This window comes from Grampus griseus (assembly GCF_964374135.1).
Source record: "Grampus griseus genome assembly, chromosome: 16".
Classification (NCBI taxonomy): Eukaryota; Metazoa; Chordata; class Mammalia; order Artiodactyla; family Delphinidae; genus Grampus; species Grampus griseus.
Window position 1 is genome coordinate 58,075,173 of NC_139010.1, and position 18,890 is coordinate 58,094,062.

Genomic DNA, 18,890 nt, shown 5'->3' on the forward strand with positions numbered 1-18,890 from the left:
TGATGTAACGTTGATTATCCTCAACTATGTCTCGATTTAATTGCTATCAACTTCCACTGGTCTACCCAACTCTGGAGCATCGTCCAGCAGGAAATCTCCAGCACGAAACGTCAGAAACCATTTTTGACATGTTTGATCAGTCACAGCACCTTCGCAATACACTGCACAAATCTTTTTTTGCATTTCAGTTGCATTTTTACCTTTCTTGGAATAATAAAGCATAGTATGCCGAAAACGTTGCTTTCTTTCTCCCTCTTCAATATGAAAATGGCTACCCAAAAATTCACCAATTTTGATAATTTTTTTTTAAATGCACACTGATATGACAGCTGTCACAATACAGTCTAACAAAATTGTTTCGAATGAACTTAAAGACAACTAAGCACTACTGGAGTCATCTTATGGAAGAAACCAAATGAACTTTTTGGCCAACCCAGTACATGACTATATACTGCTTTGTGTTAATACAAGACTGTTTCATTCACATTGGTCTTGTATGTCAGATTAAGAAAAGTTTTCTCTGGCCAAATTGTGACTTATTTTCTCACTTTCTGCTTCGGATAGCACTGTGCAGGAATTGACCCCTTGATGGTGGTTTGGAGCTGGGTCCTCCTGGTGCCACAATAACCTACCTGGCTTTCCAGGAAGACTCTGGGCTTGGAGATACCCCCAAAGCCCACAGTTCTCATGGGTGTGGTGAGCCCATGAAAGTGAGGCTTGGTTCCTGACCCAGGTACCCATTCACTGGCATCCAGACTCTCGACTCCATCACGGTGTTCTGCCTCTGTCTTCTCTAGTGATTGGGCCCAGAGACCTACAGAATCTAATGCCCTGTCCAAATTCCAAACTCATCCAGCAGCTAGAACACAGTTGGAGACTGGAAGGCCACTTTGCACTCTTTTCTCATTATTTGTTATTAAAGCATTAGAGCTGAGGGGGTCTTTAGTGACTTCCATTCTTTCTGAAAATACCCCGTGTCCTTTTCTTGAACAGTGGGCCTTATTGCCATGGTGTCTGCTGTGGTCCGGGTACCACGCCAGGCAGTAACTCTGGACAGCTCACTACAGGGCTAAGGTTTGGGGAGGCATCCCTTTGTTCTCATGCTTACTCCATGCTGGGAGGCAGCTGTTCTCTTAAACTTTACAAGCAAACCCTCTGAAATGACCTCTGCAATGACTTCATCATGCTCTTTTTACTCCACAGGTGATTCAAACTCCAGTGGCCACCGTTTGGCACTGTTAACATTTCTTCAGCGCTAAATCAGAGGGCCAGGAGAGCTTACTTAAGGCTTAGAAATGGAGACCCTGCTGTTTTCTTGACAGTTTGTTTCAAGTGCATTCAGACATGATTCTCCATAGATACTTGAAGGGCTGTCAGGTGGAAGGAGAACAAGATTTACTCTGTAACCGAACCCTGCTAATCTGCAACCCTAACCTCGCTCCAGTCAGGCACTTTTCTCTGTCTCCCTCACCACCGTCCCTGCACAGACCACCATACAGCCTTGCCTGGATGCAGACTGCAACAGCCTCCTCCCCAGGTCTGCCTGCCTGTCCAGTCTTGCTCCTATAATCCTTTCTCAGAGCCTAAGTGATGTTTCAGTTGTAAATCTCATCACACCACACCTCTGCTTAAAGCCCTGTAATGCCTCTGCACTGCCTTCAGGATAAAGTCTAAACTCCTTAGCATTGCTTTTAACACCCCAGCCCCCACTTGGCTTTCCAGCTGCATGCGTTGCCCAGGCTGTCAGCCCCACTGAACCCCTTGCACACTGAACCCCCAATGCTTCTCATTCTCTTACCTCCAGGTCTTTGCCTAGAACATCTCCCCGCCCTCCTTCACAGTTAGCTCGTTTGCCTTCCAGGTGTCACCTCAGATGTCACTTTCCTCCAAAAGCCCACCCCATCACCCACGGCCAGGCTGGGTATTCTTCTGTCCTCCAAACGGCTGTCTAGTTTTACCCTATCACATTTCTTGTCATTTTATCTTGTAATTGCCTGTTTATAAGTATCTTCCACGCTCCTTGAGGGCTGGAATGTTGTTTTTTGGATTTTTTTAAATCTTTTTTTTGGGGGGGCGGTTATTTATCACCGTGTGCCCAACACCAGCGCCTGACACAGACACTCAGTAGTTACTGAATGAATGACAGATGCAAAGACGATAGAAGTTTCAGGGGGGTAACTTCCACTCTATGTACTGAAGAACTTGCCAATAACTGGTTCAGTTACACAAAAAGGAACAGACTGACCCCCAAAGCACAGTGAAAGCCCCGTCCCTGTAAGTACCCAGAGCCCAAGTGGCCGTCGGCAGGGAGCTCCTTCAGATGGCAGGTGGAGTACATGCCCTCCGCTCATTTCCTATCTGCAGGAAGGCACAATTAGATTCACTTCTGGGGACAAAAGATCTGGGTCGCGGTCCCAGTTCTGTATTTACTGTGAGACCTTGAGCCAGTCACGGCCTCTCTGAGCTTTCCTTACCTGTAAAATAGAGAAGACACCTGCACTGCCTACTTCAGATTTTGTGAGAACCAAAGGAGATCACGTATATGAAAGTACTTTGTAAAAGCCTTAAAATGAGAGGCACTGTTATTATTTACCACAGCATCTTCCGGACTTGCAGCTGCACTAATCTTAGCTTTACGACTACATTAGAAAACCAAGAGCCATGTGGAAAGTTTTACTGCTGCAGGCAGAGCTGAGAATTAGGGCAGAGAGATCTCCCTCTTCTGTGCCACGCCACTGCCCTAGGGAAAAGGCAATGGTGGGGGTCAAGAGCACCTGTTTAGCTGGGATCTGCCAAAGAAGGCCCATCGTTCCTGCCATCAGGGAGACTCCTTGGAGCCTATTACTAAATAAGGGGGAGTAGGGCCCAAAGTCTTAAATCACCATGAAAACAGCAGAAACAAAAACTACAGACACACGCAATAAACCTTCCCCGTGGGCCCCTTGATTTACGCTTAGTCAAGAACAGTTGACAGCCTTTCACTTCCCCTTTGGCAAGACAAACCCAATGAAACCGTTTAATTTAAAGGCTTTTATTAGGAACCAGGGGAATGAGCTGCTTATCCCTCTGTAACAGTCTAGAGCAGGTCACCAGGCCCAGGAAGGAGAGAGTGTCAGAGATGCTGTGCTGTGACTTGCTGCACTTGCTTAGGGCCCGGAAGGAAAGGCAGCAACGACGGAGGGCGGCAGGAACTGGCGTCAGCCAAAACACCAAGAGCCTGGGGGAGAGAGCCCTCTGCCTTCCTTCCCACCCCGCTCGAGGCTGGAGTGTGCCGGGAGACAGAGAACGTGGCTGGAGTGGGCAGAGCAGCAGTGCTGGCCGAACCCTGGCTCCACTGAGTGCCGCTTCACTTGGCTGCCCTCCACTCTTCTTGCCGTTTAGTGATTAGGTATTTGAAGAACTCATACACAGACCATGCGATGGCTGTGGAGGGGATCTGGTAAATTACTCTCGCCTGCACCCCTCGGAAGTAGGCAGTCACCCCGCCGACTTGATACACCGTCCTGAAGGCACTAGCCATGCCTGTGATGTGTCCTGTAATGTTTGAGTTCAAAGCCAGGGATTCCTGGGTGTTGAGCAGTGTTTTGCAAACGTCCAGTGGGGTTGTGGCAGCGGCAGCTACAGCTCCTGCACAGGCTCCGGAGAGGACATGGGAGCTGGGGTTGTACCGTCTCTGGGGGTTAAAGTGCTCCTGCAGGAATTCATAGGTCATGAAATGAATGGCTTGGAAGGGAACGTTCATGGTTAGCTGCGTGGTGTAGCTGCGGTAAAAGGCCCCGGCCCCTTCATTTTGCCACACTGCCCGTACACAGTCTGTCACCCGGTGGTACGGTGAGTTGTACATTTGCATCCTCTGCTTCACCACTGGCGGTGCCGTCAATGAGAAGAAGGGAATGGTGACAGCAATCAGCCGGTGAGCAGGAGTGTCCAGATTCGGAGTCCCAAGTCAGTAGATCAGCCAATGGATTGGAGAGAGGAAAAAGTATAAGTGAATTGTCAGTCTGATTAGTGAAGGTTTCCCTTTTTTGAGAGGAGGGGATAGGAGAGGGTGATAAAGGGCTAAAAAATAATGGACCCAATTCTAGTAGGATTTCTTTAATACCAGCCAATTAACATACAGGATATATCTACAGTTTAGACTCCAGAGGGTTTCCTTGAAATAAGTACCTACCTATTATTGTTACCATCTTACCCTTTCGTAACTCTTAAGACAAGAAGTGATTCAGTGGCAGTGAACATAATAATGAACACATAGCCCTAACAATCCCAGTCCTCAGGTACACAACACTGAACTCTTACAACATGAGGATCTCATCCTTCCACAGGAAGAGGAGAAGGGCTACCAAAAACACAATTCTTAGTCAAGAAGGGTACGGCTTTAGTTTCCAGACATCTCCTACCCCCTCAAGTAGATACATGTATAAGCTCAGGTATAATCTTCAGTTTAGCTTTGGCTCTTTCCTTGCCATGGCCTTGCCCAGACAGGTAAAGAACTGGAACTTTAAGGAACCTGGCAACTGTGCTATCCTTTCATATTTGTTTGGGTACCTCATTCTCCAACTGAAAAGCCAAGATCCAAGCAGCAGTGCAGGGACTAAGCTCTACCAATGTACCTTTCATTCCTATCTCAACCATTCTTCATTCCAACAAGATAGGCAGTATTTTCAAATGTCAGAATCCATCTTCACCTTTTTGAAGAAAAGTGAAATAATCTGCTAAATTTTTTACATCAAATCCACTATAAAGCGGACTTCCAGGAAGGCCCAGGAATAGGCCACATAGAGCCATACCTTTTTCCAGGGAAGCCCCAGGTGAATAAATCTCACTGAATATGCTTCCTGTCTAAGGGAATCCTCCTAAGCATGGACAACATGGAGGGAGTGCCCTCTAGTGGTAAGACAATGTAACACGCCAGGATTTCCCACCAAAACTGATGGGGTGCTCCCTGGCTTTCTCCTGCAAACCAAAAATAAAGGAAAAGCCCAGAGATGTAGATGCAGCTGCCCATAGAGGGAAAGGGTGAGGAATCATTACCTTCTGCTGGATTCATGGCTGCATCATGAAGTAATGTTGCCACACACCCGGCCGCGCCTGCAAAGGAAAAAACAACTGCCACATGTAAGGCCAGGAAAGGGTGACTGACTCATGGAGGACCCAGAGTGAAGGGGCGTAGCTGTGATAAACCACAGCAGGGAGAGGGAATGTTAATAGCCAGTTTAAAAGATGGAACCCACTGCTTCTAAATGCCTGTTCAGAGAAATGAAGATACTTGTTCCATCTAACTTAGTAAGGCCATCAATCTACCTTCCACAGCTACGATAGGAAGGCCAGGAAGAGTCTGAGAAACAGCCCAGACTTTTTTCAACAAAGATGGCTCTGAGAATAAATGCAGTTCATGCTCCAGACAGGAAGCAGATACACTGTGGCGAAGGGATGCCAGCACATCACCTGCTTCCAGTGGCGGGAGAGCACGAGGGGCAGGTGGTTAGACCTCCACCACAGAATCTCACCTTCTATCCTGCTGCCGCATGCTGCCCAACCCCAGTCTCCAAATCCTAACATCTGTCCATCTAGGCCTTTCCCTCAGGTCCTGAACTACCGTATCCCTCACCCTCTCCTCTCCACTTTCACTTTGGTTTTCTCCAGGCTGCCATCCCTTCCATTACTTCCACACAACCTCCAACCCTCTGGTTTCTTTGTACAGAAGCCCCCCGGCCCCAGCACCATTCACTTGTTGAGGGCTTGTCATGTCCTCCATGATACAAACTGCCTGTGGGCAGCTGGGATCCTGAAAAGGTGAGGTGAAGAGCTGAAGCTCCACTGATGTCTTCCTTGGGTGGCTGGGTTACCTCCAATCCTGCCCCGAGGAGCGGGATACCACCCAACTACCAGGAAACACACAACGGGGGCAGTTCAGTGTGTGTCTCCACATTACCAGGGCATCAGAAGCTGATACCAGGGAGGGAATGAGAGGAAGGGGTCAAGCTGGTACGTAAGGGAGGATATTGTAACCCTTTGTTGAGATGCCCCAAAGAAGAGGTGGGGTTGACGCAGCCCACTGTCTGAGAACATCAGGTTTGAAGTCCCTCCCCTATAATCTGGCCTACTCCAGCCCAAAGCTTCAGCTTCAAATCATGCTGAGACTGGAAAGCACTGACAACAGCAAAGCCCAAAGAGTTGGGAAAGTGGGAGAACCAGCACAGGAAGGCTCAATACCATTGGCAATATGGCTATTGCCCCCAGGGTGGATTACATCACTCAGTGTCTTTTTTAACTTTTCATAGCAGGCAAAATAGAGGGCGTGGGCGGGCCCTGCGCCAGTTGCTGTGACGTTCAGGCCTCGCATGGGCCTCCACAGCCCCTCCGTTCTTATAATCCTCCAGAGGGCCTCCAACACGTTGCGATAGCGGGCAGCTGGATCAGGCTGTAGGCTCTGCATCCGAGTCTGAAAGTACAGAAGGGAGAAGTGCAATGTCAGTGATGCTGACTGCGCACCCAATCTCAACACTCAGGCTTGGGCACTGGGCAGACCTACGTGAAATCACGCCAATATGTAGAAGTGATACCCGGCATCCAGTGTTACTGCCTTCCAAATCTATGTGCCGTCTTTCCAAGCCTCGGCTGGACCTTTCTTTTTCTGGTCACCTATGACCCTACGGGTGGAACACCATTATTTTCCCTCAAAAAATCGCCCCCTGGTAAGCGTCCTTGAACCCAGCAACAAATATTAAGCCTGTGTTTCAGGAGAAGTTGCTTTTGTGTCTTAATAAACTCAGGCTAAGAGTTCTTTACAAGTGGATTCTAAAGTCAACTATTTACTGTCTACAACATACTTTATTATTTCTGAAGACTGATCCTGGGCCTGCTTCCTGGCCACGTACTACACTGACTAATGAGATGACAGCTCATCCTTCGATATAACCTTGATGATAATCTGGCTTCTTCAGACTATTTGGCATTGGCAGCTGGGCCTGTAAGTTAAAATTTTGGCAGAAGTAGTATTCCTAATAGATGCTGCTCTAATTTCCTGGAAAAGAAAGTTTACCCTCAAACTATGAAGGTGGAAACCAATCTATTCTCTAAAACTGAGGGAGATTCCAGATTTCTAATCTAAACTGACTGAATCCCAAAACTGGCATCAATGAATAAAATTAGTCTCAGTGAAACATAACCCTTGGAATCTCTAGAGGATTCAGTGACTGGAATGAATGTATATGGTAGATACTGAAATTTGGGAAATTAATCTTACTTGAAATACTTCCCAAATCACAGGCCTTCTCTGAAGGATGAGTCTCCAATGCAGATCTCTTGTCTATTGATCTATTTCAAGGTTAGGGTGGCATGGAGACTACCAGATAGTATAAAGTCAATGTCCAGGGACTTCCCTGGTGGTCCAGTGGTAAAGAATCCGCCTTCCAATGCAGGGGACGCAGGTTTGATCCCTGGTCAAGGAACTAAGATCCCACATGCCGCAGGGCAACTGAGCCCACGCGCCTCAACTAGAGCACCCATGTGCCACAAACTAAAGAGCCCATGTGCTCTGGACCCCGCGCACCACAAGTATAGAGCCCACGTGCCCTGGAGCCCGCGCACCACAACTAGAGAGAGAAAACCCGCACGCCACAACTAGAGAGAAGCCTGCGCATGGCAACAAAGAGCTTGTGCTGCAACAAAAAGATCCCATGTGCCACAACTAAGACCCGACGCAGCCAAAATAATTAATTAATTAATTGATTAAATACTAAAAAAAAAAAAATCAATGTCCAGTGCCTGGACCACAGTAGGCACTCAAGATTTGTTTGTTGAATGAATGAATGAATGAATCTTAGCTTTGTCTGCACCAGTTCAAAAAGGCCATTAGTGAGCCAACAGGGGCAACTAACGCCCAAGTACAGTTTAAATTCCTACTTCATTCCTGTCACTGATTCAATCTGGATTTAAAAGCTTGAACCTTCCTGTTGGCCATCTGAAATCCAAGAGTAATGCCTCTTCTCCAAAGCATGGGAAAAAACGAACTAACCAGATTAACAAATCCTGGTTAGCTGCAAGCAATCCACATTCCTCTAGTTATTTTCTCCTTCCTGCTACCAACAAAGAACTGGTAGCCTAAAAGATTACTGAAGTTCAATCAGAAATATACAATATCACTTATCACAATGTGACACATTCTTTTCTACTTCTCAATTAAAAAAAAAAAAAAAAAGGACTTCCCTGGTAGTGCAGTGGTTAAGAATCCGCCTGCCAATCAGGAGACGCGGGTTCGAGCCCTGGTCCGGGAAGATCCCACATGCTGCGGAGCAACTAAGCCCGTGCGCCACAACTACTGAGCCTGCGCTCTAGAGCCCGCACACCTAGAGCCCGTGCTCTGCAACAAGAGAAGCCACCGCAATGAGAAGCCTGCACACCACAATGAAGAGTAGCCCCTGCTCGCCGCAACTAGAGAAAGCCCGCGCACAGCAATGAAGACCCAACACAGCCAAAAATAAATAATTAAATTTAAAAAAAACAACTAACTAATCTTGTATTGGGGGAATGTTTAGAAATTGCACTGTTCTGCTGGAGTCAATAGCATATTTGGGTAACTAGTCTTAAAGGTCTGGCCTCAGAGTCCTGGAACCGTTTACCCACAAGAGAAACCTGGACTGTGTGTAAGTTACAATGAAAATTTTACACACATGTCTAAATCTAACTCACAATTCTAACTCAATGAAAATACACCCTCATGGAGAGGACCCAGGCATAAGCCACACCAAATATACAAATATGGCTCCCCAAATTTGTGGGCCAATAAATCTCTTTCACAGAAAGATGAAAACCTCTTAAAGATGAAATCTCTAAGTAAGAATTAGTGAATAGTCTTCAACATAAAAAAACCCACTGCCCGACTTTGAAGAAAAGCCAAACGGGGCTTCCCTGGTGGCGCAGTGGTTGAGAGTCCGCCTGCCAATGCAGGGGATGCTGGTTCGTGCCCCTGTCTGGGAAGATCCCACATGCCGCAGAGCGGCTGGGCTCGTGAGCCATGGCTGCTGAGCCTGCGTGTCCGGAGCCTGTGCTCCGCAACGGGAGAGGCCACAATAGTGAGAGGCCCGTGTGCCGCAAAAAAAAAAGCCAAACAGGTAAGTAGTTTGGTGAGACAAGTCACATTTGAGTCAGAAAGGCTGAGTGGGAGACCCAACTTTGCTAGCTATGTGGTCTTGGGTATGTCACTTAACCTCTGAGCTTCAGCAATGTCATCTGTAACATGAGACTAAGAATGGCTGACTCAGATTGCTGTTGTGGAGATTCAGAGTTAAGGCAAGTAAAAGCCGTTGCTAATTTATGTGGTGCTAGAAATATAAGGCTTTTTATTGTATTCAACTATGTTTCTGAGAAATATTAGTTCATATCTCAGAATTTACAGATCACAGCAGTGTTGTCTCGTGTATAAGTCATTTTGCAAATATGCATGGGCAACTAACTGGTCTTTAACCACTAACAAATCAGAATTGATTTTGTATTTTTTGTTTTCATTTTAAAGTTCCTCTGTGTCTATGATTTATATGTCCAGCTGTTCATCTAAAGGCCATGTTTAGGAAGGAGCACAATTGTGAAATTCTGTGCCTTGCTTGGTTCTGGAAATCTGCTTTTGGGAGCCTGTATGGAAGGCTTGGGAGTCAGACTGGGTTTAAATCATGACTCTGCCACTAACTATGTGACATTGGGCAAGTTACTTGCCTGTTTTCTTCATCTATAAAGTAATGAAAATGGTATCTACTTCATGAAGTTGTTCCAGTGATTAAATCAGTAAATATTAAGGCACATCACATAGTGCTTGACAAACATGAGCAATTGCCATTTACTGAATGCTCATTATTAGATATAAGAACATCAAATAAGCCAATGTTTCCATTTCCTAGCTGTCCGCTGGTGAATGTATATAGATAACCATTTACATCTGGAGTTTGGAAAAGATTTACTTCCCTTTGTTCTTTCCCTCCTTAACTTATTATATAAGTAGATTATTTGCTTCACGACTACAAAGCCAAAAAGCAGCACCTTGGTGACAGGTGCTTAGCCAGATGACTTTGAGAAGAGTTTTGACTGCTTTACGCTGTAGAACCTATCCCGTTAGATAAAGTCTGGTGCTTGTCTCTGAAGCCCAGAAAAGGAATACTGGGATTCACTTGGGCTCCCAAACCTCCCTATTATGACCATGAAAATCACTGGTTGACTAACTATAGCCTAGCAAGGCTATGCTGACTTCCCATGGTCCTTCCCAAGGATATTTTAAGTCGACTTGACCCTGATAAGCGGTTTGGGGGTGCACAGGCTTGCATGCCAAGAGTCACTATCAGCTTTCACTTGCAAACACTGTGGTTGACCTTTAGGCTCCAACACAGATACCTGCCTCTAGTCTTAGGGTATGTTGGGCTGCTCTTCCTCTCCACCACCTATTTATGGTGGAAGAGGAAGAATAGCTACGCAAGGACAAGTGAACTGCAAAGCCCTTTCTGAAGGAAGAGATTTGAATTTTACTTTCATGCCTGCACAACAGTGACTACTGTAAACAGTGTTTACTGACACTAAATCTTGATAGGCTCACCTACTTTTTCCCTCTAATCATTTAAATGCCAGCGTTAATGGCAAATGAAAATGATTCTTCTAAAACACGCTTTTGTGTTTTTGAAGACTCCTGAGCATTTTTTCCTCCAGATGAAATAATTATTTCTTTAATGTAGTGCTTTGAGGCATGACTGTAATGTTGTATTAGTCATCTTTTAAAAACAAAAATTCCAAAGCTTATGCAAATGAGTAAGAACTGTTCTTCAAAACAGTTATCTTGAAAGGCTACAAGCGACTTATTCCAGCAATGCTGCTGCAGTTATGCAAAACATTTCTGGAACTCCTCTTTCCAAAATGTTCCCTCAGTGGGTTTATCAACCTCAGGAGTAAATCAGTCTCCTTGCTTTTTCCAGTCCTACCTTATCTTTGACCCCAATCATCATTACCCATTTTGATCTCCCACCTGAACTGCCATATTTGATTCTGAATGGTCTCAATTACTAAAACATCAACTCTGTCTTGTCACAGGACAAACACTTGCCCCATTTAAGGATATGTAGCCAAGTATTCTAGAGGCATTTCTAACAGAGTAAGTTATAAAATGTTCACAACAACATTAGCATTATGTAAATATATGGAGTAAGGAGATAGTCTCCTAAGGTAGTGGGACAACATTTAAATTGATAAGCTGAGGTAATATTTCTAAGTCAGTCACATTATTACATTGTACTTTTCAAGCCATTCAATAATTTTCATTACTCTCCTTGATCTAGTTTTCATTTGATACCCATCCTGAAAGACAGCACCCTAGACTATCTTGGACTTTACTCACAGTCCAAGTATAGTGAGGTTACTTTGCAGTTAGATCATGTTAACTTTTGGATATACAGCATTAACAACTCACAGTTGGATATACAGCATTAACGACTCACAGTCATTCAACCTAGACTCTGTTACATACATGTCTGAATCTTTTTTATTTGTACTTATACATATGACATTTCAATATTGTTAGAGCATTAGCCATCCTCTTACTTCTCTCTCATGGATTTTACTATTTCTATTCCTCACAATTGACATGCGTATTTAAAATTCTAGGGACTTCCCTGGCGGTCCAGTGGTTAAGACTTGGCCTTCCAATGCAGAGGGTGCAGGTTCAATCCCTGGTTGGCGAGCTAAGATCCCACATGCCTCGGGGCCAAAAAACCAAAACATAAAACAGGTGTGATATTGTAACAAATTCAATAAGGAATTTAAAAACGGTCTACAGCAAAAAAAAAATCTTAAAAAAATAAAATAAAATTCTAATATCCATTTTAGCCAAGTGCATTTACCACAGTTTCAAGGGTATGAACCTTGGTAGGAGTTACCTTGCAATGTGCTAGGATACTCCTACCAACTCGGTGTCATTCACAAAGCTTAAGGAGCACTTTCTCCATTTCCTCATCCACCTTACTAATGAAAACATGAAACGGTACTGGAACCAGGAAGCAGAAGAGAAAGACTTTGCATCTTCCAAGTAGATATTCTCCTCCTGAATATGTAACTTTTTCCTAATTTGAGAAGAAAGCATACATCCAAGAGCTGTGAGGATATTGTTTAACTATATCACCCTTAACATGTAAAGGAGGAACCAGTCTGTCATTATATTTATTTCAACAGTCCCCTTGGTTGTTCCTTTGCTAATGCACAAGAATAAGAACTGTAAAGAACAATGTGTTCCCCTCGTCACCCAGCTTCCTTCAGAAACATGACTTCTTGTACCCACTCATCAGCCTGCTTGGTGTGGCTGAAATTAGTTTTACTTTCACATGAATCATGCCCTCTTGTTAATCCCATTTTATTTTCTTCACAGTAACATCTACTTTCCAGTATTGTCATGCTTCCCTTCTAGACAACTTTTGCCTTTTTGTCAACTTCAAGTGGCCAAAGAAATACACTATGAGGTCCATCTCTCCTTGGAGGGCTGATGTGCTCCCTGCATATACACAATCCCAATCCCAGCTCAATTTTCATGTTCAGGAAATAGGTGGAGTATCATGCTTGCTGCACAGAGAAACCGAAACTTTTTCCTGAACATGGTCTTTCCCATATTATTTCCAGTCAGGAACTCTGAATTCTGACTGCACAATCATTTCCAATCACTCATGGGTTAAGATTTAATAAGTAAATACTTCCTCTAGCTGAGAGATCCCAGATTCTGGTTCCTGCCCCATCACTTTTAAGGGAAAACACAGCAAGGAGCTTGTAAAAGCACTGGCCAGAGAACATCTCTAGCCATTAAGATCCTATTGAGGGTGTTCAGTAAGCTTTACCTTAATCAAGTTAGTAGCACTTACCTGTTCCCTTCCCATCCCACCCTATTCCTATTTAGTCCCAGTTGGGATCCAGGGTTCTGGCTGACAGATTTTCTTTCCAGAGTCCCAATTTAGATCTCACTGACGGTGAGAAATTGGTCCTGGCTTCTGAGTGGGATCAGTTCCCGGCCGGGACCTTTCTTGCATAGGTGTGTGCTTCGAATAGTGTGGTGGCAGGAGCCAGAAAGGGACTTTGGTCGGCTCCGGCTCTCGGCTGGGATCCTGGCTCCGGGCATGACCCAGGGGTCGGGTCAGCCCCAGGTGAAGTTCGGAGCAGGGCCAGGTCTCACCTTGACGCAGTCGATGGGGTACATCACGCAGTGCTCCAGGATCCCTGCCACGGCGCCCGCCACCATGTGCGTGGTGACAGTGGCTCCAGCCGGCAGCGCCTCGTAGTCCGGGCCGGAGTCAGGATCCTGCCGTACCGGGGGCCTGCAGGCCCCGGCCTCCCCGCCGCTGGCCCCCCGGCCCACGCCCCGCTGCAGCCACCCGTCCAGCAGCGCCGACTCCCCGGGGCTCCGCCCCGGCCCAGCCGCCGGCCCCCCCGCCACACCGCCAGCACCCCGCCCCTCCAACTCCATCCACCCGGGCCAGCTGCAGCGCCCACCCCCGCCGCCGCCGCCGCCGCCGCCGCCGCCGTCGCCGCCGCCGCCCCCCAGCCCCGTTGCGTCTGCCTCAGGCGCGGCCCAGAGAGCCCGGGGCCTCGGGCTCCCGCTTGGCCCCCGAGGACACGCCCCTCAGTCAGTCATTGGTGCAGCCGTCAATATAGCCCCGCCCCCAGATTACGTAGAAAATATAGGTCTGTGGTATTAGTGAAGTTGCCTGTCATTCCTCCGCCCCGCGGCGTTGAGACAGCTTAGATCCCACCCCTTCCCCTTTGATCTTGGAAGCTTCTTGTTTATTGGCTACTTGATTGGCCAACATGTAAGATCAACCCGCCCTCCGACTTTTCTGGAGGGCGGGAGAGACTTAAGGCTGAACTTTGATAGGCTCAACGACTCTTGATACTTTGAGCGCGGGCATTGGCCAGTTTTATGTCGGGATCCGATTGGCCACAGGAAGAGAGCGAAGCGCCCAGGGGCTATCGAGGGGGAATTTCGGGCCCTGAGTGGCGCCAGTAGAGCTGTGGGTGCTGCAGGCTGGATCGTGTCGGGGGAGGAGGGGAGGGCGGTGCCTGGCCTTCAAGGTCAAACCGCTGACGGATGCAGTTAGGCCCCTTCTAGAGCGCCCACCCCGAATCCCGGGACTCGCGGGTCGTGTGCTGGCGGGTGGCCTTGGCCCGAGAACTCTGTTCCCGCGGGATCTCGGACTGGCGTTGGGTGGAGCGGGCCGGGGCCGGGCATCCCCTGGCGAGGCCCGCCGGCATGTCGGGAAAGCTGTTGCGACATGCAGGAGGAGGCCCGTTAACCTCCGGTCAGGTCGGGAGAATTGACCCCTCCGTGCTGCGCGCGGGCGGACTCCTTAGGGCCTGATGCTCCTCAGGCCCTAGCGCCCGGCACTGGGCTTGCCCCGGAGTCGCCAAGCAAACCCCGCAGTTGTTGAGTGAACGAGTTCTCCGGCCCTGCGCCAGGCCGAGAGCTGGAGGCGGGGAAGGGAGATGTCGAAATGGGGCGGGACGATTCAGAGACGACGACAGGTGGGGAGGCTGGGCAGGAGGCAGCTGCCCAAACACAGCAGGAAAGTACGGCAAATTTGGGGAAGCTTGTCGGACGCACAGCTTGTCCCTGAGCTGACTCACTGATGAGCTCCCCTGCCCGGTGATGATGCTTTTTGTGGTAAGACTGCTCTCGATCCCAGGCGCTTCGGCTGGGGTCTCAGAGGGGCGCTTACTGATTAAAGAACAATACCAGCAGTTCCCAGCCTTGAGCACCACCTCCTGGGCGGTGACGTTGCACAGATGGTGCTTTGCTAGGGCCGCGGGCTCGGTTGAGGAACACAGGCTTTCCCCACTCCGTCTTCCCGGCTTCTTCAGCCTCCCTTAACTGGAGCGTGTTTGCACAAGTCTCCCCAGTGTTTCCAGATCTGTCTTTACTCCCTCTTTTACTGAGATGATGATGTAATTGTGAACTTTTAAAAATCTGTTTCTAGCTTTTCCTTAGATAAGAAAGAGGTTTTTCTTTTTCTCTCTAAAGCTTAGCCCTTTTATGGGTCTCCGTTTTTTGTTGTTTTTTTTTTAACTTATTCTCTTCCTATTCAGCACTGGCTATTTAACCTTTGGGTCTCGACCTTTTGGAAAATAATGAAACTACAAATCCTCTTCCCCCCACCTCCTACCCCCATGCACACACAAAATTTTGCCTATAATTTCTAAATTTGCAGTGTCCCTGACAGTGACTCGTGGACCCCCTAGGGATCCATTAACTTCAAGTTAAGAACCATAGGTTTCACAAAAAGAAACCCACTCAATCCTGCTGGAGTACTAATTCCCTTTACTGCCAAACCTACTCCAGTAATGAGCTATACCTGCCAAGTCCTTTTTCTCCTTAAGCCCTACATTTTTACTCCTTTATTCATTGGTCACAAATGACCTTTCCAAATCCAATGGTCTTTTTCTTATTCCCATTTTTCTTGACTAAGAGATAACACTTGCCCCCCATTGACCCATCCCTCACTGAAACTTCTTCCTCGCTTCAGGAGACACTCTGTTCTACCCTTTAGACTTCTGAGTCTCCTACGCTTCTCTACCCACTGAGGGGGGGACATTCCTGAAGGTTTAATGCTTCTTGTTCATCTTTAATACTTTAGAGAACTTCACTACTCCAAATCTGTTTTCCTCATTGGAGCCCTATCTATATGTCCCTAATTGCATACCTGTTAACTGAAATTTCCATGTGAATATTTAGTAAGTATTTATTGAGTACCAACTTTGCTTGGCACTGTACTTGAAGCTGGTGATACAGGATAGACAGAGTCTATGACCTCATGGAGCTTACTTTTTAATGGGGGGAGAGGGATAGACGAATAAAAATATCGGTTATCGGTTAGCTCTAGGTACTATGCTGATAACTGTAGTAAGGAGGTGTGATAACGTATGACAGGGTGGCTACACTTGTATGACCAGGAAAGGCCTTTCTGAGGAGGTGACACTATGGTTAAGTTCTGAATGACAGGCAGGAGCTCATGTTAGGCCCAGAGAAGAGCATTCCAGAAGAAACTGTAGGTACAACAATCCTAAGGTGAGAACAAGGTTGGTGTATGAAGGGACAGAAAGGTCAGTGTGGCCGGAGCACGGTGGGGGGTTGGAAAGATAGGCAGAGGGTGAATATCCACCTTAATTTCTGACTTAGCACGTCCGTTCCAAACTCAGCCTTTCCACCCCCCACTGCAACCAATTCCTCCACAATTTTTCATTTCTACCCAATCAATCAGACTCTAAAGCTGGGAGTCTTCCTTGACTACCTCTTCAGACTAACTATCCTGAAATGTTTTTGTTGTTGTTGTTCATGCTCTTCTTCTCCTTCCTATAGATATTATACTCTCCCAGTGTCTGATAATTTTACATCTATATTGTGATAACCTTTGAAAGGCCACCCTACCTTTGGGATCTCCTGGCTTCACCAGTATTTTGAGTCCTCTCCTTCCAGGGACATGGTAGAATTGTTCTTCCCACCTCCTTGAAGATAGGCATGGCCATGAGATTTGTCTGACCAAGGAAGTGTGAGCGAAGCATGAGAGCCACACATTACCTTCTCTTGCCACCTGACTGGTGACATTCAGATGGTAGAGGCACCGTCAGGCTGGGGCCCAGGTGAGGATGATGAAGCAGTCACGTATTTGCCACCCTCTTCCTCCCAGATGGACTTTCAGCATGAGTAAGAAATAAATCTCTGTGGTTTTAAGATACAGATTTTAGGATTATTCCATACCATAACATAATCTAGCACAGCACTTCTCAGACTTTAATGTGATATTAATCACCTAAAGAATTTGTAAAAATGCCACATTATAATTCTGTAGATCTCGGTGGGGGTCTGAGATTCTGCATTTCTGACAAGCTCCCAGGTGATTCTGATGCTATGAGACCCTGGACCATACTTCAAATAATAAGGACCTTACCCATCCTATCTGATATACCCTCTCAACACATCTACACACACTCTGTCCTACATCTCACCAGCACTTAAACCCTCCTAGAAAACAAACAAATTAGCAAGCAAAGAAACGACTTCCTTGGTGATATTCTTTTTTTTTTTTAATATTTATTTATTTAGCTGTGCCGGGTCTTAATGTGGCACGCAGGATCTTCGTTGCCGCGTGCGGGATCTAGTTCCCTGACCAGGGATCGAACCCGGGTCCCCTGCATTGGGAGCATGGAGTCTTAACCACTGGACCACCAGGGAAGTCCCTCTTGGTGGTATTCTTTTTTTTTTTTTTTTTTTTTTTTTGCGGTACGTGGACCTCTCACTGTTGTGGCCTCTCCCCCGTTGCGGAGCACAGGCTCCAGACGCGCAGGCTCAGTGGCCACGGCTCACGGGCCCAGCCACTCCGCGGCATGTGGGATCTTCTCGGACCGGGGCACGACCTCGCGTCCCCTGAATCGTCAGGCGGACTCTCAACCACTGCGCCACCAGGGAAGCCCAGTGATATTCGTTATAAACCCTGAATAGCTTCCCACGCCTGCAACTCCTCAGTCAGGCACTGTAGAATCTTAATTTCTTATATTCTTAGGACAGTTGTTTTCCCCATTCTCCCTTCTATCTCCTGGCATTTTCTTTTCTGCATTAATCTATGAGACCACTAGTTCTCTCAATGTTGTCTCAGTTATTTTCTTTAGTAATAGAAATTGCAAGTTTTAGCTTGGGCCCATGGCTTCCCAGCAGAAGTCTATACTTTCCCCAGCTTCTCTTACAGCTAGCATTGTCTGTGTGACTAAGTTCTGGTGAGTGGGATGTGAGTGTAATTGATATGAAACATCTGGGTTCTGCCTTTAAAAGGAAAGATTATGTCCTCTTTGAGTACTTTCCTCATTTTCTCCCTTCTTGTCATCTAGCATACAGACCCAAAATGTCAACCATTTTTGGCCATGAGGACAAGGCCTCTACCTTAGCAGGTAGCAGAGCAAAAGGTAAAGGAAACCTGCTACCTTATGGACTACAGTAGTACCTCTGGACTATGCATGCTCTGGTACATGAGAGAACTTGTTTAGGTAGTTGCTGTTAGTCTGAATCTTTATTACAGCAGCTGATTTATATCCTAACCAGCATATGTTCTTCCCGAGAATGCATTTCTCTCTTATAAAAATCTCATCTTGAAGGTCTAAAACAGGTCCCACTACTTATTCCAGCTTACATTACCCTTTTTCCCTGAACTGCCATTGTACATGACCAGACATGAGGTATGAGTATAATATAGAATGGGGTTGATTCTGGCAGCCACACTTGAAAATAAGACTGATTTCTTTACAGTCACTTAAAGAGAAATTGATTCCTAAATTATCAAGAATAGACAATAAGAACTGTAGGAATTCAGAGAGGGGGCAATCAGTAAGGGCTGAAGGGATAAGAAGATAGAATTATTTTAGCAGTTTCAAACTGGAGAATATGTATAGGAAGACTTTCCAACAGGTATGTGGGGAACAGTTTAAGGGAATCAATTTGCTGTTCCTCATTTTCCGTATCTTTCATAAAATTCATCTTCCTAAGAAAGCTGATGAAGCAGTTCTCCTTTCCTTCCTCCCGTTTCTCACTCTGTCCTCCCACCTTATGAAAGACAAGTGTGGGCTTCCCTGGTGGCGCAGTGGTTGAGAGTCCGCCTGCCGATGCAGGGGCCACGAGTTCGTGCCCCGGTCCTGGAAGATCCCACATGCCGCGGAGCGGCTGGGCCCGTGAGCCATGCCCACTGAGCCCGTGCGTCCGGAGCCTGTGCTCCGCAACGGGAGAGGCCACAGCAGTGAGAGGCCTGCGTACCACAAAAAAAAAAAAAAAAAAAAAAAGACAAGTGTGCCTTTGCCAGTCCTATATCTTGTTATAATTCATTGCCCTGGTGTGTAAA

At 46.7% G+C, this 18,890-nt stretch overlaps 1 protein-coding gene across 3 annotated transcripts; it reads right to left on the reverse strand.

Moving 5' to 3' along the window:
- Positions 1 to 3,015: 3,015 nt before the first annotated feature.
- Positions 3,016 to 13,495, reverse strand: SLC25A28 (solute carrier family 25 member 28). 3 transcript variants are annotated; one of them, XM_082673452.1, is made up of 4 exons: positions 13,190 to 13,495; positions 6,217 to 6,445; positions 5,035 to 5,091; positions 3,016 to 3,864 (listed from the first exon to the last, which is right to left on the reverse strand). In XM_082673452.1, the coding sequence occupies exons 1-4, from the start codon at positions 13,478 to 13,480 to the stop codon at positions 3,347 to 3,349; spliced, it is 1,095 nt and encodes a 364-aa protein (XP_082529578.1). In that variant the 5' UTR covers positions 13,481 to 13,495; the 3' UTR covers positions 3,016 to 3,346. The 3 variants fall into 3 exon arrangements, with proteins under 3 accessions (XP_082529578.1, XP_082529579.1, XP_082529580.1); XM_082673453.1 differs by having other exon boundaries at positions 6,276 to 6,445; positions 13,190 to 13,404; XM_082673454.1 differs by having other exon boundaries at positions 6,254 to 6,445; positions 13,190 to 13,402.
- Positions 13,496 to 18,890: the final 5,395 nt, after the last annotated feature.

Excerpts from the sequence above, each read along its gene's own strand:
- SLC25A28 (XM_082673452.1), bottom strand. The coding sequence starts at position 13,480 with ATGGAGTTGGAGGGGCGGGGTGCTGGCGGTGTGGCGGGGGGGCCGGCG. Across the intron at positions 5,092-6,216 it reads CAATAGCCATATTGCCAATG|GCGCGGCCGGGTGTGTGGCA; the intron begins GTATTGAGCCTT and ends TTTCCTTTGCAG. Across the intron at positions 3,865-5,034 it reads AGCCATGAATCCAGCAGAAG|TGGTGAAGCAGAGGATGCAA; the intron begins GTAATGATTCCT and ends CGGCACCGCCAG.